Genomic DNA, 21,967 nt, shown 5'->3' on the forward strand with positions numbered 1-21,967 from the left:
GCTCTGTATTTAGACACTCCCACCTAGAGTGCAAGCTCTCCAGGCCAGGGAATCCTTTGTTCCTGTTTTTTTGTGTTAGTCACAGTCAGTTCCTGCTTGTCGTCATGCAGTCTGGCAGTGAAAGAGTCGTGCGGTTTAGGGAGGGGCAGACAGGTGTCTCAGGCCTCCCAACCCCCCCCAGCAGAAACAACACAAACGTTTGTTACATAGGGAACAGCTGCTCCAATCACTTCCCCAGCCAGTGGCTGCACTTAATAGGCCAGATTCTTTGGAAACGACTCCCAGTCCCAGGCAGCCAATAAAGAAGTGAGTAGTTATAAACTCTAATATAAACCCTACGGCTGCTGCTTTACAACTGTAACTCCCGGCATCCTTGGGCGGCCAATGGAGGGGGGGGGTGACAGTGGTAATTAATACCCCCAGTCTCCATCTTTTTCTACTGTCTGACTCTCCCCCATTCCCTTGTCTGGCCATCATGGGGGAGACCACTTGTAGTCATGGACCGTGAACTGGGAGTAATGGGGCAGATAATTGGGTTTGTGGGTAGTGGTGACCCAGGGGTTAACAGGAAGGAATGGAAAGGAGTTTCCTATGTGAAGGGCAGGGGGCGCCCTCTAGGGGCAGGTTTATAAAGTGCCGCGTTACACATTTGTATCAAGTAGCTCCATTGACTTCAGTGGGTCACGTCAGGGCCAGAGACGTGTAGAATAACAGTGGGATCAGCCGGGGGAGAATCTCTGCTGTAATAAAGGTGCAATGTTTGCCCAGGTCTAGTAACCCATAGCAACCAATAGACGTCTCTTATTCCCTCGCCCAGCTGAGCCCTCACTGGAAGTGTCTGGAGGGAGCTGTTGTTAAACTGTAACTTTATGTCTCTGACTGTATAAGGAATAGAAGAAATGGCTCTCAGGGTTTCTTTATTATGAACTGAAGGTTTGTTTTATAGGCAAAAGCCACTGAAAATGGCAACACAAGCAGCAATATCGTATCATGCGCTATTTAATAATGACCCGCCCAGTCGGGTGGGGGTAAAACCAGGCAGAGCCCCATCAGGGGGAGCACAGGGGATACAGTCGTACCGGCCCTAAAGGGCCCCCCTTGACAGCAACAAAGTGAAACTCTGAAGCGATAAAGTGCCGAAGACCCAAAAAGACCCGAAGCCACAAAAAGACTCAAACTCATGAAAACATCAGAAGCCGCGAAAATAACTGAAGAAGCAAAAAGTCCCAAAGCAGCGAAAAAACTTGAAGCCGCGAAAATACCCAAAGTCGTGAAAACATCCGAAGTCGCGAGAAAACCTGAAGCCACGAAAGAAGCAGAAAGAAAGCTAAGAAGCCGTCATCACTGAGGACAAGGAAGAAGAGCCTAAGGGAAGTTCCACTGAACTCCAATGTATTTTTTAAAAATGTTAATAAACCCCTGGCCACCAATGTTTTTTAAAAATATTCTATGGGGCCCCTGACCACCTATTTTTTTTTATTTTACTTGTAAGAGGGGGGGGCTGGCCAATGGGGTTTTCAACTTGTGGGGGGGGGGAGGCTGACCACCAGTGACTTTTTTTTTACAATTGTGGGGGGGCCCTGACCACGAATGTTATATTGGTGCCCCTGTTTGTGCAGCTATTTGGTGTTTAGGGCAGGGCCTGTGTTGGTGGGCGGAACCCAGACATTTTTGTCATACAGAAATTTTTTTTCATGCCCCCTAATATGAATATGACTCAGGTGAAAAAGGTTGGGAGCCCCTAATCTAATCCAGATCCACAGAGATCCATAAACTTTCTGATCTGTTAAAACACATGGATGTTTAAAGGGCAAGTAAACCTTTAAAGAAGTGAATGTACAGTTGCTCCGCAGTCATTTCTAAGCATTATTGATCATGAAACATTCCGTAACTGCAATATCACCTGTTTATATGACAGTACAGTTGGTTGAGATATTTTTTATTTTTTATGATGTTGTTCTGCTCGGGAAACAAAAACCTCACAATTCCTTCCCTTTGTCTTTCCCAAGCAGAGCAACATCAGTACAGGTCTCTGTTTCCCTTGGGAGATAGTCATATGCGGGTTGACCGGCATCTGCCCCTAACCCAACTCCTAATATCTGTATCCGCCCCTAGCCCGCCCCTTAATATCTGTACCCGCCCCTAACCTGCCCCTTAATATCTATACCCGCCCCTAACCTGCCCCTTAATATCTGTACCCGCCCCTAACCCGCCCCTTAATATCTGTACCCGCCCCTAACCCACTTCTTTACAGCCACACTTGCCCCTAACCCGCCCTGTTTCCGCCCTAAACGATCCAGTTCCAGCACAAAGTCTTTGGGTCTCTCTCCCAGCCCCCATGTAGCACTGCCAGCTTCTGGCCCCTAAAATTTATAGACTTGCACCTGCCCCTTTCGTGACATCACTGCGGGGCGGGTGCAGGACTATAAATTGAGGGGGAAAGGCTGGGCCAGATGCAGGTTGGGAGGGGTCGGGTGCAGGTAGAGAATTTCTTGACCCACGCAACACTAGGAATCGGCATTGTAAGGTGGCAAACTAGTCACATAGTAACATTCAGCCTAAAAAATAATATTTGCAGTTTTAGAATCTTTCATTTAAAAAACATTGTGTAAATTGCAAAACTGCTTTGAAATGGCCCCTGGGCAACTGTACATTAGGGTTTTTAAAACTTTACTTTTCCTTAAAATATATATGTGGTCATTAGATGGATGGAGAGAGTTGAGAAATCCCAGGGTGGGACACATCAGTGCTATAGGGCAGGCAGAGTATGACACACACAGGGAGCATAGGGCAGGCAGAGTATGACACACACAGGGAGCATAGGGCAGGCAGAGTATGACACACACAGGGAGCATAGGGCAGGCAGAGTATGACACACACAGGGAGCATAGGACAGGCAGAGTATGACACACACAGGGAGCATAGGGCAGGCAGAGTATGACACACACAGGGAGCATAGGGCAGGCAGAGTATGACACACACAGGGAGTATAGGGCAGGCAGAGTATGACACACACAGGGAGCATAGGACAGGCAGAGTATGACACACACAGGGAACATAGGACAGGCAGAGTATGACACACACAGGGAGCATAGGGCAGACAGAGTATGACACACACAGGGAGCATAGGACAGGCAGAGTATGGCACACACAGGGAGCATAGGGCAGACAGAGTATGACACACACAGGGAGCATAGGACAGGCAGAGTATGACACACACAGGGAGCATAGGACAGGCAGAGTATGGCACACACAGGGAGCATAGGGCAGACAGAGTATGACACACACAGGGAGCATAGGACAGGCAGAGTATGGCACACACAGGGAGCATAGGGAAGACAGAGTATGACACACACAGGGAGCATAGGACAGGCAGAGTATGACACACACAGGGAGTATAGGGTGGGCAGAGTATGACACACAGGGACACTCTAAAACAGTATGTGCTGCACTATGTACAGTGAGCCAATGCCTGTGCTGCTCATACAGTCTGTATTAGGTGTGAACAGTACAGGGAAGATTGTGTGAACAATGAAGGATTTTATAGTCTGAATTTGATATTTAAACAATGCCGGGACCAGTTTATCTCAGTATTTAAACTTACACAAGGTAATCAGTCACAGCAGACAGACTTTTATATGGGGGGGCACACAAGGGTCACAGACCACAGTTGGACAGCGAAGATATAGATGATGATGATTAGGAGGAGACTGAGAAGAACTTCCTATTGTATCTCTTTATTCTCCTGGTGTTTATCTTTGGATTAGTCATTGACTGGACTTCCACTGACACCAGTAAGGAGCACACGGGTGTATCTCAGACAGACCAGCCAGAGGAAACTTCTAGAAGCGAGGGTCTTACTAGGTGAAGGCTCAGTGGGAGAAGATGAACCAAAACGTCTTCCTAGGAGACATTTATTGTATTCTTGTTATTAGGCACTAGGTGGCAGTATTGTGCAAGACAAGCTCGATCCATTACTATAAACCACTGTCCTGAACAGGTGAAGGGATCGCAGGTGTGTGGCCTCCTGGGAGAAACCAATTACAGAAGATCTTCAGATTCCCCTTCTCCTGCTGAGCAACACCCATCTGTCAGGGGATTCTGGGAGTTGTAGTATAGTTACAGCCAGACAGGCTAAACATCTGTCTAATTATTGTTCAGAATTAAATTCCACTTTATAATATATCCTTAGTATTATGTGTTCCTGTATAGAAGCAACTTAGAACTGTGTGTCTGGGCCCCTAGGGACCCCCAGCAGTTTATATGGGGTATTGAACATTAGGAACAATGGCATAGATGCGTATTTGTACCCTGGGTACCCCTGGAACTATAGCAGGGTGACTGTTACCCCAATGTTTCTATATATCTGTAACCTTGTTATGAGCTAAGGGGGCCCAGCATGAAGGCCAGTTAGGGGGAGATTTGGGGTAAGTGCTTATTTATACCCTGGGTACCCCTGGAACTATAGCAGGGTGACACCCCAATGTTTCTATATATCTGTAACCTTGTTATGAGCTAAGGGGGCCCAGTCTGAAGGTCAGTTAGGGGGAGATTTGGGGTGAGTGTTTATTTGTGCCCTGGGTACCCCTGGAACTATAGCAGGGTGACACCCCAATGTTTCTATATATCTGTAACCTTGTTATGAGCTAAGGGGGCCCAGTCTGAAGGTCAGTTAGGGGGAGATTTGGGGTGAGTGCTTATTTGTACCCTGGGTACCCCTGGAACTATAGCAGGGTGACACCCCAATGTTTCTATATATCTGTAACCTTGTTATGAGCTAAGGGGGCCCAGTCTGAAGGTCAGTTAGGGGGAGATTTGGGGTGAGTGCTTATTTGTACCCTGGGTACCCCTGGAACTATAGCAGGGTGACACCCCAATGTTTCTATATATCTGTAACCTTGTTATGAGCTAAGGGGGGCCCAGTCTGAAGGCCAGTTAGGGGGAGATTTGGGGTGAGTGTTTATTTGTGCCCTGGGTACCCCTGGAACTATAGCAGGGTGACACCCCAATGTTTCTATATATCTGTAACCTTGTTATGAGCTAAGGGGGCCCAGTCTGAAGGCCAGTTAGGGGGAGATTTGGGGTGAGTGTTTATTTGTACCCTGGGTACCCCTGGAACTATAGCAGGGTGACACCCCAATGTTTCTATATATCTGTAACCTTGTTATGAGCTAAGGGGGGCACTGCTGGTTGTATAGAGAGATCAGAGGGTTATGAAAGGCCAGATTTTAATTAAGATACGAGGAGGTAATTAAAGGCCTGGCCAAACATCCGTCCCCTGTGTTATAAAGGGGCAGACGGGTAGAAACACGCAGTGGAAGGTCCTGTCACTAATCTCTTGTCAATATTGATCTCGGCACCACAGGCCGTGGGTTGGTTGGAGGAAATTTAGGGCATGGGCTGGTTAATTACCCCAGTCATAAAGCAGAAATTAACTTCTGATCTGCAATGTCCATGTCGGATGGGAGGGAGCCCAGGTCACTATCACCTGTACATGTTATTATGTGCCCAGAGCATTCCTTCTCTGTATATTTATACATGTGGGTGGGAGCTGCCATATTGATAGTATACGGGTAGAGTCAGAGCTGACCTAGTGCCCCCAGAGCCCAGTAAATTCTAATTCTGTCTCAGTATCAGGTTCTCCCGACCCATTTCTCCTATTGTCAGTATACGCTGGTATATTGTACCTCTGTGATTACGTTGGCTAATTAAACAGACCCAGCACTTAATTAACTCTGTTTCGCCCGCGCCTGACGTAAGCCCTGCGTTTGGGCTCCTTCCCAGCAATGATAACCAGGAGGGATTGTTTGTTTCAGGTCCATTTATAATTGTTTCTGGCAGCGGGAGCCAAACGGGGGTAAGTGATTGGCTGTCTGGTTTGATTGGCGCTTGCTGTTAAGTCAAGTGAATGGGACAATATAGAGATTCTATTAGTCGGGTCCATTTTCATTAACTCGGAGGTTCAGATCAGCGACTGGAAAATCACTAACCATCCCAGTTTGACAGCATGGTGGGAGGCAGGGGCGAAAAAACAGGGGAAGCAGACCATGCGGCTGTACGGGGGAGCCCACGAGTCTCTAATTAAAACAAGACAACCTTTGGACATTTTGGGGACCCTAAAATGAATTTGCTGTGGGGTCCAATATCATTTAGCTCCACCACTGATAGGAGGTCTGAATAAGTGGCCCGCGGGCCGAATACACAGATACAACTCTCAGTATGGGCACCTTTCTATTATTCTAGGGCTCCAACTGCTCCACATGTAATGTCGTGTGCGGCACAAAACAATTGGATTAATTGGAGGACGTTCCTGCTCGACTCTCTGCATATTTATATATATATTTATATTGATTTATGTGGTTTTTTTTCGCCGGTGGTTAAATAAACACCTCTGGCACAGGGACCTCATTAGCGCATTTCTTCCATTAACACGAGTACAATCCAATGGGAGTTGTCAGCTCCAAGGCCTCGCACATGGCTCCCCTGCTTTATTACGTTATGTCAGGAGGGTGGGGATTCCCAGCAATGGTGACTGGTTCCAACACACAATTAGATCACAGTGGGTCTGACACGGATGGAGAAGACTCTATTGGGTTCTGTATTTCTTTGGTTCTGGTCCATCATCATGGACGGACCCGTTAGCTTCCTATTTTTAAATTCTATTTATTGAATTTTTAATAATTCAGCAGCAAAGTTTCTGTTCAAAACAGGCAGAAAAGGATTTTTCAGACCTCAAGGATTTTCTCCCATCAACTTACAAATAAATTGCCTTTTTGTTGTTTCTGTTTCTTAATAAATCGACCACTTTATTTTGAATAGTTTTCTTGAAGAATGGTCTCCTAATTTATATCTAAAAGCATCGTGTAAGCAAAGGCTATGGAAAAATGTAAGAACATCATTTAAAACTGGAGCAGTATCCTTAAAGGATAAGTAAACCTTTAAAATAAGTGAATCTAAAACTGATAAGGGGGCTATTCCAAGCACTTTTGTCATTTACATTCATTATTTATTTTGTTTTTATCCCAATTTATTAAGGGATACATGTACTGTTAATATGAATGAATTTTGTTACAACAGCACCACCTGCTGGTCAGTTTCCCACCAGTCTGACCAGCAAGTAGTCAAGGAAGTTGTCAGGAGAAAGAAAGAGGCTGATGTTCTTCTGCTTAGGAATAAAATTAGAAACCTTTCTCACATCTTTCCTGAGCAGAAGAACATCAGCCTCTTTATTTCTCCTGACAACTTCCTTGACTACTTGCTGGTCAGACTGGTGGGAAACTGACCAGCAGGTGGCGCTGTTGTAACACAATTCATTCATATTAACCGCACATGTATCCCTGGCTTAATATCTTGGAATAAAAACAAAATAAATAATGAATGTAAATGACAAAAGTGCTTAGAATAGCCCCCTCATCAATTTTACATTCACTTATTTTAAAGGTTTACTTATCCTTTAATCCAATACAAAAAAAGCCTTCCTAGTAGCTGCCATTACTAAAAAACAGAAATTAACCATTTCATCAGAAATATCACAGACCCATTAGCTTCCCCCCGTCCATGCCCAAAATTCATTACAAATAACCTTCCCTGGGAATCACATTTTCCATAAGCCATGAACGATTCGGAGAAATTCTTGCCGGATCCTAAGAAAGAGGGTCCGGTGTTTGAGCAGAAAGAGCCCATTCATTAGCTGAGGAAGAGGAGTGGGGATGAAGACGTTCATATATAGAGAGAGGCTTTTAATCCACGTCATTGTGCCGCATTACTGTCCTGTCTCCCCAATTACCCAGGCACGGGCGCACGTAACAGGGACCAGACCCTGACAATTATCTGGTGAACAACAACCTCACTCCCAGGATAGGGGAGAAACCGAGGGTCCGGAGGAAAGGAGCATTAACCCCATTATGTCCCACAGTGATACAAAGAGTCTTTGCTAGCCTGGAAACTTGCTGCACAAGGTGATGGAGCTGCCATGCTGCATGCATCTGATTTAATACCTCCATGCATATGGGATTATTCTAATCTTAAAGGATATGTAAACCGTCCATAAAACTGACCCTTGGTCCTCTTGACGACCAAAAACAATAATTACAGATCCACCAATGAAAATGCTGCCTCACACCCCTATGTCAAGCACCTTGCTCTTACATAGGGAGAATTTTTGGGTCCATGATATGATGCTGAAATCAGACAAGGGGACACACTGCTGCTGGATAGTTGTTTTTCAAATACAAAGTTGTTTATAATGTTACAAGAACATGAAGTTAGAACGTGAGCATAGATCTGTTGGGATTTTCATTGGATGGTTCTTTTGCATATTAATTAGGTGCTGGGAAAAAGTTTTACGGAGCATCAAGGTTACAATTTAACGAGGATACAAACCAAAACCACCGACAATGCATAAGGGGTGATGGGGTAGTAGTTGTGATATTGTAGCTCTAAATATCTTCCCCAAACAGCAGTTTTACCATTCAATTAGGGAGACATTTATTATTAACCTCCCCCCAACTGAAGCAATTGTCACAAGGGCACCTATAACCATTCTGCAAACATTAACTATTAGTTTATTAAAGGTAAAACCCCCACAGAAGGGAGAATTTGGGATTTCTTTGGTTTTTTGCCAACATTATTATTTGCATAATATGCAAATGAACAACAAGTCTAGGTACAGACAGTGGATGTTGCCCGTCCTGCAGGGGTGTATTATTTACATCCCCTAAAAAATAGTCCCCTTAAAAGCAGAGTGAGGCATCTTCAAAGAGGTTGAGTGTGGGGCGCCCAGCCCAGCTCCATAAATCCAGCACTTACCTTTCTCTCTCTATGTAATTAGTGGCAGGGATATATAAAAAGTACAAGGCAATTGATTTATAGGTATAAAGCTGTGTGTGTGTTTTATTTTTACAATGCCAAGTTTTACAGCAATGGGTAATAAAAGTGTAATTTTGGGTGTTTATCAGGAGAATGTTCCTGCTGCAGGTTTTAATTCTGCTGGGTTGTTTGCTGTTTATGGTGTGAAGGGGCAGAAGGAATCTCAGCAAAGGCTCCGAGCTCCCTCCCCGCTCCCAAGCACGGCCCTCGGCAAACACACACATCACACAAGAACTGTCAGCTCTCCTCTCCGAGCAGCAGTTGTGAGTTGCGGAGATGCCACAAACACATCAAGGTGAGGCAAAGTCACAGCAAAAGAACAACACGTGCACCTGTGTGGGCCCCCTTTCCAGGTATTATCATTCAGCCATGGAGGACAGAAGATAGTGGTGGCTTCATAACTACAGCTGCTCCAGCAGAGAGAAATACCTTTGGGGACACTGAACGTGTCTGGTGGATCTCCCTGGGAATGAATCTCGCAGAGATGGATCACAATTACTCAATGCTGCTCTCTGGGTACCCATTGGCCAACACCTCCAAGGCATTAGAAGGGATCAGTGAGGATGATAATGCCAGCCTACCCATTGATGGATTAAAATGTTTCCAGATCCTCATTGCCACCATCTACTCTTTGGTCTGCGCCTTGGGACTGATGGGCAACTTCTTTGTGATGTACCTCATCAGAGCCAAGAGGGCTGCGGAACGCACGGCTATTGACGTTTTCATCTTCTGCCTGGCATTGACCGATTTCCAGTTTGCCCTCACTATGCCATTTTGGGCAGTAGATGCCCTTTTGGACTTCAGCTGGCCCTTTGGACACCCCATGTGCAAGATAGTCCTGACCATGACCATCCTGAATGTTTACATCACTGTTTTCCTGCTCACGGCCATGGCCATTACGAGGTACTGGGCAGTTGCTTCTGCGTTGAGTCTCAGGTGGCGCGTATCTACCTCAGCGGCCAAGGGCATCAGCTTGGCTCTGTGGTTGGTAGCTGTGGTTGCCACCATCCCCACCACCATATTTGCCACCACTTACCAAGTCTTGGGGGAGGAACTCTGTCTTCTCAAATTCCCAGAGAACAAGTGGCTGGCCACTTACCACCTTCAGAGAGTCATTGTTGGGTTTGTCATACCTTTCCTGCTGATCTCCACCTCCTACATCTTGCTCTTGAGCTTCCTCAGGCAGCATAGAGTCAATGCCAACAACAGAGACCGCCAGAGCCGCATCACCAACTCTGTCCAGCTGGTCATCATGGTCTTCTTCATCTGCTGGTTCCCCAACCATGCCGCCACCTTCTGGGGGATCTTAATCAAGTACAGAGCCGTGCAGTGGAGCAACGCCTTCTATTTTTTCCATACCTACGTATTCCCAGTCACCCTGTGCTTGGCCCATTCCAACAGCTGCCTGAATCCCATCATCTACTGCCTTATGAGGAAAGAGTTCAGGAAGGCGCTGAAGGCCTCCTTTTGGCAACTGCATGCTTTTGCTGCCTCCTTGTGGCCTTCTTGGACTCGCAAGAGCACCACCTCAGACCAGGAGACCATGGTGCCCTTGTACAGGGAGGCCAGTTTCCCCAATATAGTTAGCAAGGACTACGCCATTACCTCTGTGTGTACCGTAACCACCATTCAAGAGTTCACCACCAAAGACCAAAGCCACCAGAACACTGGACAGAGAGGACTGGATACGGCCACTGTATAGCACCATGGTGGCCACAATGACCATCCAGTATATAGCACCTCAAGGCTATTGTCCAATGTAGATAGACTGGGCAGGACTCTCCGAGTGTTGGGCACAAGGACTTGATAAGCGCTTAAAAGCTTCAATTGCAGCCATTTATCAAGCAATGCCAGGCGGCCTATTGGCTCTCGGTAAACAGATTTATTGAGCGGCGCTTGGCAATAATTGAGTTTGTTGCTTGGCTATTAACTCTTCTGTACATGTTCTACTTGACCCGTTCAACTGCACCGCTGTCTACGTCAAACTCCACTCTTGATTGGACACATTATTGATTAGTAAATGGTCTGTTCAACACGTCTTATTGGGGGGACTGTAATTACAGAGGCTTTAATGGTGTTTATATTCGCAGGGCAAACGGCAGCAGGATGATTTATTACCCCCAACGTGTAGAACTCGTTCTGCAGCCACAAGGTTTTACTAGAGGCTTTACATACACAATAATAGGGAGTCATGTCTGGTTATGTTCTTGTTTGTTTGTCCTTCATCCATGAGTTTAGGGATAAGGGTAAATACAGTATGTTTAGTCACTATAGAAGGGTCACTGACACCCCTGAAACTCTCCCGGCTGTACATATGGGAATATCCTCTGTATGGGACATTGTATCTAATTGTAAGAGGAACAGTGTATCATAAACTTTAATATCCGTAACATTGTGTTTCCTCTATGGCTAAAAGGGCAACCGACCCTTCCTTGAAACTATCTACTATAGACTCCTGTCTATTATTCAGTATATCAGATAAATGTTCTCTTTCCTTTATGAAGAGTCTGTAGATCTACATAAGCCTTTTGCCCATGTGCTTTTCATTGGATCGTTTAATAGGCCCCTCGCTGGGAGTTGTAGTGTACAGAGACTCGGGATGCTGGGAGTTGTAGTGTACAGAGACTCGGGATGCTGGGAGTTTTAGTTTACAGAGACTCGATGCTGGGAGTTGTAGTGTACAGAGACTCGGGATGCTGGGAGTTTTAGTGTACAGAGACTCTGGATGCTGGGAGTTGTAGTGTACAGAGACTATGGATGCTGGGAGTTTTAGTGTACAGAGACTCAGGGTGCTGGGAGTTTTAGTGTACAGAGAATCTGGTTGCTGGGAGTTGTAGTGTACAGAGAAAAGGGATGCTGGGAGTTGTAGTGCATAGAGACTCGTGATAAGTGTACAGAGACTTGTGATGCTGGGAGTTGTAATGTACAGAGAATCTGGATGCTGGGAGTTGTAGTGTACAGATACTCATGATGCTGGGAGTTGTAGTGTACAGAGAATCGGGATACTGGGAGTTGTAGAGTACAGAGACTCGGGGTGCTGGGAGTTTTAGGAGCAGATTTACTAAGCTCGAATGAAGAATTTGAATGAAAAAAATTTGAAGTTTGAAGTTTTTTTTTGGGTACTTCGACCATCGAATGGGTCGAATTCGATCAAATTCGATTATATCAAATGATTCAAACGATTCGAAATAATAATCGTTCGACGGTTCGACGATTCGACGATTCGATAGTCGAAGTACTGTCTCTTTAAAAAAATACTTCGACTTCTTTAAACCTACCGAGCTGCAATGTTAGCCTATGGGGACCTTCCCCAGCACTTTTCTACGTTTTTTTTGAACGAATAAAAATCCTTCAATCGATCGCTTAAAATCCTTTGAACTCGATATTCGAATTCGAAGGATTTTATTTTGAGGGTCGAATTCGAGGGTTTATTAACCCTCGAAATTCAACCCTTGATAAATCTGCCCCTTAGTGTACAGAGACTCGTGATGCTGGGAGTTGTAGTGTACAGAAAATTGGGATGCTGGGAGTTGTAGCTATAAAGTGGCAATTCTGTGTGTTTGTGCTCTAGAATATACATGTCTCTAGTACAGCTGTGTATATTGTATAGTCACTAGTGGCTCCCCTGCTGTTACTGAACTACAACTCCCAGAATGCCATGATCTGTTCCCTACATTCCTCTGATATTCCACCTATACATTAAAAAAAAAAAATTCTTACTCAATGATTTTAAAGGCATGTGTAATTGATATTGAAAGCAGTGTCTTGCTATTCTCTGCACTGCTGGTCCTGACTACCCAGCCCTCCTCCAGCCAAAACTCCCACAATGCCTCACCAGCATTTCATGTGTCTCCTTCTTTCCAAGTCTGTTTCCCACAGAACAGGCAATGGGCCATGATGTCTAGTGAGGACGGGAGCTGACTACCTCTGCTGCTTTGTTTGTTTCAATGGGATGTGTAGTTAGAACCAGCAGTGCAGGGAATAGAAAGAGACAGATGGATATTGTTTAAATCGCCATTACATTTACAGGGATAGTTCTAGGTTGATATTCTTGATATATATTTGTATTTCTGTATCTATATGGACCTGGATTCTCCTTCCAATGAACTTTGCTTAAAGGTCACAATAGCCCTAGAATTAACTCTATAGTCTCCCACAGACTTACAGAAGAAGGACTTGTGTATGGAGAGATACAAAGCCATGTTTGGGGCATTCCCAATGGACTTGCTGATTCTACTTGTTCTTTATTGGACTGTCAGAACCGGGGAAATGATACATTGTAATGGACAATGAGCCGGCGGTTCCCCCCTCTGTGTATATGTATGTGTTACTGTGTATATAATATAAGTATGTGTATATAATATAAGTATGTATGTGTGTGTATATATATATATATATATATAATACACAAAAGCCATGAATATCTTGTAAATTATATCCTTATAAACGGTGAGTTCTGATGTCATCAGTTATAAACGGCGAGTTCTGATGTCATTTCTGTCACATGACTCATTGAAATTTGTGTATTATAATAAATAAAGTACCCCCTGTTGTAAAATATGAGGATATTAGAAGTTACCTCAGAGTTCCATGACATTCGGCCTCGTACTTTTATATGATCATGAGACTCCTCAGTAACTTATAATATCCTTATATTTTACAATACTTTTTTACTTATATTTTATTCACTTTATATATATATATGTATGTGCTGTTGTCAGTTGCTGTCCTGCTTCTCCTACAGAGGAGACTGGGAGTGTGACAGTTTGCTGGGAGTCCAGTAATAAAGGAGTTAATGCCGAGGCCCCTTTGCAGGGTGGTTTCATTGGTGCGAGGCGTGGGCAGCGCTTGTGCAAACACCCCAGTGTGTAATGAGATTACAGGCCCTCCGCATGTCTCTGGATTCTCCAGTTGGAACAGAATGGCCTCCTGCAAGGAACCAACACTGGGGGGGCTGACAGTTGCGCAGGTGGCAGTTGAGTGTCAGTTTCCCGCTCGACTGCAGAAAGTGACAGTTTGTGTTGGAATAGTTCTACTGGCTGGAAAGCAGCTGCATACTGGGTGAGGTTGATAAAAGACACAGGTCCATTCAAGAATATTCATTGTTGACTCTGCAAGGGCAATGGGACCTGCTGCAAAGAGTTAATACACTTTACTAAAAAGGAATACGACCTTTCCTTGAAGCTGTCTAATGTATCTGCCAGTTCAGCCGCTTCAGGGAGAGAATCCTTCAACTTCCCTCTGGTTCTCACTATACATTGAACTACTACTCCCAGCAGCTACCACCTTCCCTGTAAGGCAGGTCCCTGTATCCACCTCCATTGCTCAGCATGACCTCTGATTACCCCGGGGGCACTAGTAATTGTCCCTAAACCGATTTATTACACAGAAATCTCCCTCGCGGCCGCGCAGGATAAACCCTGTCAATATTTGCTGCGTTTGATTAAATAAACTCCTGATTGATGGAGCCTTTACTTAACGAGGTGCTGCGTTTCCCCCCCCCCGCAGGGTTAACCCCTTCCCCTGGCCGCCGTGCTGGTCAGCGAGCGCCTCAATGTACAGATGTATAAACATCGCTCTGGCAGTGACGCGGTTACATTTATTACCCTGTGCAAATATTGTGGCTGTAAATGGCCCAGTGTGTACTGTGCACTAAATAAATTGCCTTTTTATATCCTCCAATTAAATCACAGAGATTTTCGTGGAAAGTCCAATTGGGTTACGCCATTGATGCGCTCATCCCAATGTTCTGCTGTATTTCATCTATTATACTTCATATATCTCATTTTATATCTTTTATTGCTGCCTTATCCCAAACTGCCAATCAATCCTGATAAAGATCTCAGCAACTGGTGCCACTGGGACAGAGCTGCCATAAAGCAGGACAGGACTGCTGCTTACAATGGGGATCAGATAGGATCTGTGCAGCCACTGGGACAGAATGTTCTGTTATACAGATAGCTAGAATCTCAGCTGCCATAAAGCAGGACAGGACTGCTGCTTACAATGGGGATCAGATAGGATCTGTGCAGCACTGGGACAGAATGTTCTGTTATACAGATAGCTAGAATCTCAGCTGCCATAAAGCAGGACTGCTGCTTACAATGGGGATCAGATAGGATCTGTGCAGCCACTGGGACAGAATGTTCTGTTATACAGATAGCTAGAATCTCAGCTGCCATAAAGCAGGACTGCTGCTTACAATGGGGATCAGATAGGATCTGTGCAGCCACTTGGGACAGAATGCTCTGTTATACAGATAGCTAGAATCTCAGCTGCCATAAAGCAGGACAGGACTGCTGCTTAGCAATGGGGATCAGATAGGATCTGTGCAGCCACTGGGACAGAATGTTCTGTTATACAGATAGCTAGAATCTCAGCTGCCATAAAGCAGGACAGGACTGCTGCTTACAATGGGGATCAGATAGGATCTGTGCAGCCACTGGACAGAATGTTCTGTTATACAGGATAGCTAGAATCTCAGCTGCCATAAAGCAGGACAGGACTGCTGCTTACAATGGGATCAGATAGGATCTGTGCAGCCACTGGGACAGAATGTTCTATTATACAGATAGCTAGAATCTCAGCTGCCATAAAGCAGGACTGCTGCTTACAATGGGGATCAGATAGGATCTGTGCAGCCACTGGGACAGAATGCTCTGTTATACAGATAGCTAGAATCTCAGCTGCCATAAAGCAGGACAGGACTGCTGCTTACAATGGGGATCAGATAGGATCTGTGCAGCCACTGGGACAGAATGTTCTGTTATACAGATAGCTAGAATCTCAGCTGCCATAAAGCAGGACAGGACTGCTGCTTACAATGGGGATCAGATAGGATCTGTGCAGCCACTGGACAGAATGTTCTGTTATACAGATAGCTAGAATCTCAGCTGCCATAAAGCAGGACAGGACTGCTGCTTACAATGGGGATCAGATAGGAATTTTTTTATTTTGTAAAAACTTATCAATTTACAATAATCATCAGATCAGCTAAATCAAAACTGATTTTAAACTATTAACCACCAATAAGCAAATTATAATCCATGAATCTTTGGCTTGGCTCAGCAGTATCTCCCACCACCAAACCCTCTTGGAGTCCTTCCTCTGTCCATAATTCCCAAAACAAACTTGCAAAGTCTTTCCCTTTGTCCATGAAAAAGGTTTTCCTCCCTCCCCAACCACCACCTTCACCACCACAAAACCCGGCCACAAAGTCCAAAGTTTGTCTTTCTATTAGTGGGCCATCACACCACCCTTCCCGCATACACCCCCCCAACTCAGGACATATATATTGCTGAGCCAAAGAGCTTGGAAAGAGAAACATGTCAGACATCACAGGCATTAGTATCATAAATACATCAGTAGACGTCACAGTTTCACACCTCTCCATTTGGATGCATTCAGACAGCTTTGCTTAACCTCTCTTTCCCTCAGGAAACCCAAATCAGCCACCACAGACTTCACTATTTGGTCTATAACAACATTCTCATGGCTAATGGACCTTCTGCAGCGGAACTGCCATAGGTGGTACCTCATCACTGATATTATTAGATACACTGTCCCTATATCCAGGGGATGTGGGACAGACAGAACACCATAGGCCGTATCAGCATAGGACAGGTGTTTGATGTGGGGCACGTTGAGAGCCTCTGCCAGCCGATGTTTTAAAACTTTTGTCACAGGACAATCCACAAGAAAATGATCTAGGGTCTCATTAGTGGAACAGCCCCATGGGCACTCCCTCTCTGTGATGTTCAAAAAGCTCACATTTCCTCGGACAAAAAGTCTTCCCTGAAGAGCCAGCCAGTTCAGATCAAAATACTTTGGGGGCACCCTTCTGTCATTGAGCCACCGGAGGCTCTGAGAAAGGACATCCCCCACACAGTCCTTCAAGGCCATGGGGACAACAAAGTAGCTCAATAGGATCCTCTGATAAATTTGTCTCCTTGTAACAGAACTCAGTTCCCCAATTCTAATGTCCCACTTTCTCAAAAGTTTTAGCCCGAGTCGAATATGCAGTGGGAGACAATTCCCGCGCACTCGGACCTGCTTCACACTATCGCCAAGCAGCCAATCTCCTACCAGAGGCAATGCCCAATTCTTGATGCAACATTCCCACAGGGAATCAGTTCTTTGGCCCAGGCTCCCAAAGTTAAACTTCAAGAAAATGGATCCAAAGAAAGCCACTGGACATAACATGCCCAACCCTCCCTCTTTCCTCTGCAGGTAAGTAATGCCCCTTTTTACAGGATTCAGCCTGTTCCCCCAGATTAACTGGAAGAACAGGCTTTGGATCCGAGCATAGAGAGCTTCTGGCAGCGGATACACGTAGGAAACAAACAAAAAGATAGGGACCAGGTAAGTCTTCACGAGCTTCACCCTTTCTCTGTAGGACAGCTTCCATCCCTTCCATCGCTGTACCTTTGCATTTCCGGCATCCAACTTTTCTTCCCAGTTTTGCCTACCATCATCTCCCTTCCCAAATTTGATTCCCAAAATTCTAATCTGAGTTTGGGCTGTTGAAAATTCCTGGAGTGGAAAAGCCGGCTCCTCGTCTAATGACCAAAAAGCTTGAGACTTATCCATGTTGACCAGAGACCCGGAGGCCTCTGAGTAACTTCTGATTTTCTCGGACAGCACTCTCGCATCTTCCGGACAAGAGACTGCTACCGTGACATCATCCGCATAGGCTACCGACCTGAGGGGCTGGCTACGGGGAACAGAGAGACCCTTAATTCCACTCACCTGCAAACGCCTTAGAAAAGGATCGATCGCAAAAACATACAGCAGAGGGCTTAAGGGACACCCCTGTCTTACCCCGGCCCCAACCTCAAAGTTTTCACCGCGCCACCCATTGATAAGTGGAAAGCTTACTGCCCCTTTGTACAAAGCTGAGAGCCATCTAATGAATGTTCCCGGGATGCCATACTTTGCCAAAACGGCCCACAGATACTCATGATCCACTCGATCAAAGGCCTTAGCCTGGTCCAGAGTTAGAAAGTAACACCCAGTATTTTGGACTTTGCATAGCTCCAAGGCTTCCCTAATAGTAAGGATCGCCCCAAAGATGCTCCGCCCTTTCACCGTGCAGAACTGGACCGGGGATAATAAAGTGCCTGAAAATGAACTCAATCTAGTAAAAAGTATCCGTGCGAGAAGCTTCCTATCAGTGTTGAGAAGGGCAATTGGCCTCCAATTCTCAACATGCTTTGGATCCTTACCTTTTGACAGCAAGATCAAGGAAGATTCTCTCATAGAGGGGGGTAAGATACCCCCTTCCAGGCAGTCTCTAAAAACCTCTACGAGAACCGGAGCCAGCTGATCTTTAAACTTCTTATAAAATTCGGCTGTAAGGCCGTCTGGTCCTGGAGCCTTCTTTTTGGCGAGGCAGTCGATGGCAGCTTTGACTTCATCCTCCGTGATCTCAGCTGTCAAAGGCTCAAAGTCCAAATTAGTTACATCAGGCCCTGGGGTTGCCTCCAGGAAGGATGAAGTCCTCCCCTTATCCAAAGCCTTAGCCCGGAACAGAGAACCGTAGAAGTCTTTCACAATCCCAAGGATGCCCTCCCTTGATGTTTGTAACTCACCCTTGGGATTGATCAGACTGGTGACAAGTTTTCGCCCAACATTCTCTTTGCAGTTTAAAAAGGGGTCTGGTGAGTGAAAACTCCCATAATCCCTTTCCTGCACAAGAGATTTGTACCGGCTGTACTGACATTCTCTGATCTGGGCCTTCAGCTGGGCAATTTTTGACCCCTCCACCCCATCCGAAATAGAGGACTCCAACTTCTTTAAAAGAGTCAGATACTTCTTATACCTATTTCCCTCCCTACGTACAGATAGCTTACGGAAGAAGGTCCGGAATGAGAATTTGGCATCCTCCCACCATGATGACACAGAGTTGTAAAAATCGACTCTATCGAGCTGGTGGCAAAGAAGAGCCTCAAAAGACTGTTGAACTGACTCACCCTCCAGGGAATCCACACTCAGCCGCCACAGACCCTTACCCTTCACTGGAATAGATGAGGATCCCACTGTGAAAGAGAGTGTCAAGTGATCAGAGTACTCGACCCCAACTTCCTTCACATTAGTGAACTCCTCACCAGCCCTGACAAAAGCCATATCTAGACGGCTGCTTCTTTCTGCACATCTATAGGTATGTGACGCCTTCCGGCCACCCCGGGTTGCAACATCAACCAGACCAGCCTGCTGAATAAGCATGTTTAAATAATAACTTTCTGATTTTCTCATTTTACCAGAACGATCTCCTGGTCCAAGGACCTGGTTGAAATCACCAGCCAGGATGACTGGAAGGGAAGTGTGCAGAAAAGGTCTCACTTCAACTAGCAGGGCCCTCCTGGCTGCCATAGACTGCGGCCCATAGATGTTTATAAGACGGAAACGACTTCCACTAATCGTGACATCCAGTAGCAAACAACGGCCCACCTGGATCTCAAGCAAACGGTGTACTGTAATATTGAGGCCACCCCGAAACAGTATTGCTACTCCCCCACATGGTTCCTCTGCTATAGACCAGAAGGAAGGCCCATGTCGCCAATCAGCTTTTGCCTTTCTAAGATCTGCCTGGGTAGTGAGTCGGGTTTCCTGAAGGAAAAAAACCTCAGCATCTGAGTTTGCTAAACTTTCGAATGCCATGAATCTTGTACGAGGCAATCTCACACTGCAAACATTAGAGGTCAAGAATCTTATTGTAGGCTGCCCCATCATGAATGCTTGTGAGGATGTTTTTTCTTACCCAAACCTACAGCCTCCTCCCCATATCGCTTGACTTGAGGACCACAGCGAGATCTCATTCCATCCTCAAGACAAACACTCTCTCCGTCCTGATCATTGGAATGTTTTGCACCTACACCTTTCTTCCTGACAGTCTGGTCACTCCCTTCCCTTCCTCTTTTTTTTAAAGGGAGTTGGATTTCCATTTCTTCTGTATTTCCCTGTTCTAGTTCGCTCTCTTCTTCTCTCTCTATTTTCTCTAGTTCCTCCTGCTCCTCTCTTTCAGTTCTGTCTCCCCAGGTCTCAGACTCCTTCTCCAAAACCACAAATTTGTTTTTGGTGGTAATTAAGAATGATGTAGCAGAACCTTCCCCTGGGTCTAACAAGTCAGCCTGCATTTTGGTTTTATTTTTTGTGTTGACTGTCTGCCAGCCATTCTCATCCTTTTTACCTTCCTTGTTGGTATTGCTTCTCACTGCTTTCTCCCTTATCTCTCTGACTGGTTTTGGGTTCTCCTTTCTGTCTGGTTTTGGGTTCTCCTTTCTGTCTGGTTTTGGGTTCTCCTTTCTGCTTGTTCTTACTGCTTTCCCACTTATCTCTCTGACTGGTTTTGGGTTTTCCTTTCTGTCTGGTTTTGGGTTCTCCTTTCTGTTTGTTCTCACTGTTTTCTCCACAGGTTTCTTTGGAACAGTACTACTCTGTGAGTCCCTCACTTCTGTTTCACTTTCCTCACTGGTCTCTCTTTCTGGTGTTACAAAATCCTTCCTCATCTCCTTGTCAATCTCTGGGAAAAGGGTGACTAGATTATGGTAGGCCTCAGGGCAACTCCTATGCACGTGTCCCATTCGATTACAGAGATTGCACCTGACATTTACACATGCATCTGCAACATGACCAATTGCATTACATAGGGCGCACCTCAGGACTGCACATGACCTGGCCAAATGGTTACTTGCTCCACATTTATAGCACCTACGGGGCTGCCCAGCATAAAAACAGGTACCTCGTTCTTTCCCAATGAAAAAGGAATTGGGCAGGTGCTGTGGAACGTTACCTGAGATGTTTAACTTAACCTGGGTTTTCCAGACTCCTGCCCAAACCCCATCCTCATCAAAAACCTTAACTAGAGGTGTAAGGACTGTACATTGCCTGCGCAACCATATGAGAATGTCTTCCTGAGGAATGGCGTCATTCTTTGTTACAATTGTGATGTTTTTGGTCTCAGGCTTTGTCATAGGGATTACCACAAATTGTTCCCAATTTTGGTTACCTGCCCTTTTTTGCATATTATAGATACGCCAAAAATGTTCAAGTGCTTCCTGAAGCTTAAAAGTGACATCAAAATCAGTTTCAGTTTGTGCTATAACAGCTGATAAATCCCCAGGCCTGAAACCCATACTATCCAGTATGACTGTTCTTACAAGAAACCTTCTAGATGGAACTTGTTCTTTCTCTCCATCCCATTTAATTTTTACCCAATGTTTCCTCTTAAAGGGTTGGTTATCATGGGACACGTCTGGGGTTGCAAAGAGTCTTCGCTTTCCCCAAAAACTATTTGCAGTTTCATCCACCCCTCCTACCTGAATAGATTCTACCTCCACTCTCTGCTGTACCTGATCTGACTGACTCTCTATATGACCAACTTGCTCCACCTCTACCCCTGCCTCCTGAGTCACAGACTCTTCCGCTGCATTCTCTTGTTCAGGCTGCACAACCGCACTCTCTCTCACTTCTGTTTGCTCAGCCGCACTCTCTCTCACTTCTGCCTCTTCAGCTTGACTCTCTCTCACTTCCATCTGCTCACACTCATTCCCATCTGTGACAGGTGTCACACTCTCAGCCACACTCTCAGCCACACTCTCAACCACTTCATTCTGAACACACAAAAGAGATTCTTGAGCCGCCACTTCCATTTTGTCTTCAGATTCTGGGCCACTCTCAGCTGCTTTATGGGAGACCTTCTTGCCCTCTGTTTGGTTCCGGCGCCGGACACTTGGATCTTCTGATGGTCTCACTGCTGCTTTAGGCAACTCTGGAAAGTCCTGATCAGATGAGATTTCATAGGCGGCTTGAGACGAATCCTCATACCGTAGCTTAGGTCTTGTGCTGGTTTGTGGCAGATTCACCTTGAAGCTTTTCTGTTCTTTTTTCTTCTTTTCTTGCTCCTGAATCTCCTTCTCATCAAAAGTCATGTTCTGCCAATTGACTCTGTCACTTGGTCGTTGCTGCTGCCGCCGGGGAGGCAATGGTTTTGCAAACTCTGGTTCACTTTCAGAAGTGGCCGGACTGTTGGAGGTACTAGATCGGGTCTGGCGCCGCCCAGTAGCAGGATGTGGATACGCTGCTTTATAACCAGAACGCA

The 21,967-nt window shown here is 45.6% G+C and overlaps 1 protein-coding gene and 1 long non-coding RNA gene across 2 annotated transcripts; both read left to right on the top strand.

Annotated features, from left to right (window-relative positions):
* Positions 1 to 105: 105 nt before the first annotated feature.
* LOC121397256 lies at positions 106 to 1,430 on the top strand. Its single transcript, XR_005963610.1, has 2 exons — positions 106 to 306; positions 947 to 1,430. It is a non-coding gene; the product is annotated as an uncharacterized LOC121397256 (long non-coding RNA).
* A 7,884-nt stretch (positions 1,431 to 9,314) lies between these two features.
* On the top strand, positions 9,315 to 10,570 carry rxfp4.L (relaxin family peptide/INSL5 receptor 4 L homeolog). The gene has a single exon (XM_041574005.1). It carries the CDS (start codon positions 9,338 to 9,340, stop codon positions 10,568 to 10,570), a length of 1,233 nt encoding a protein of 410 aa, XP_041429939.1. The 5' UTR covers positions 9,315 to 9,337.
* Positions 10,571 to 21,967: the final 11,397 nt, after the last annotated feature.

This window comes from Xenopus laevis, chromosome 8L, assembly GCF_017654675.1.
Source record: "Xenopus laevis strain J_2021 chromosome 8L, Xenopus_laevis_v10.1, whole genome shotgun sequence".
NCBI classification, from domain to species: domain Eukaryota; kingdom Metazoa; phylum Chordata; class Amphibia; order Anura; family Pipidae; genus Xenopus; species Xenopus laevis.

Bases quoted from the DNA above. Each gene is read 5' to 3' on its own strand.
- rxfp4.L (XM_041574005.1), top strand. From the start codon at position 9,338: ATGAATCTCGCAGAGATGGATCACAATTACTCAATGCTGCTCTCTGGG.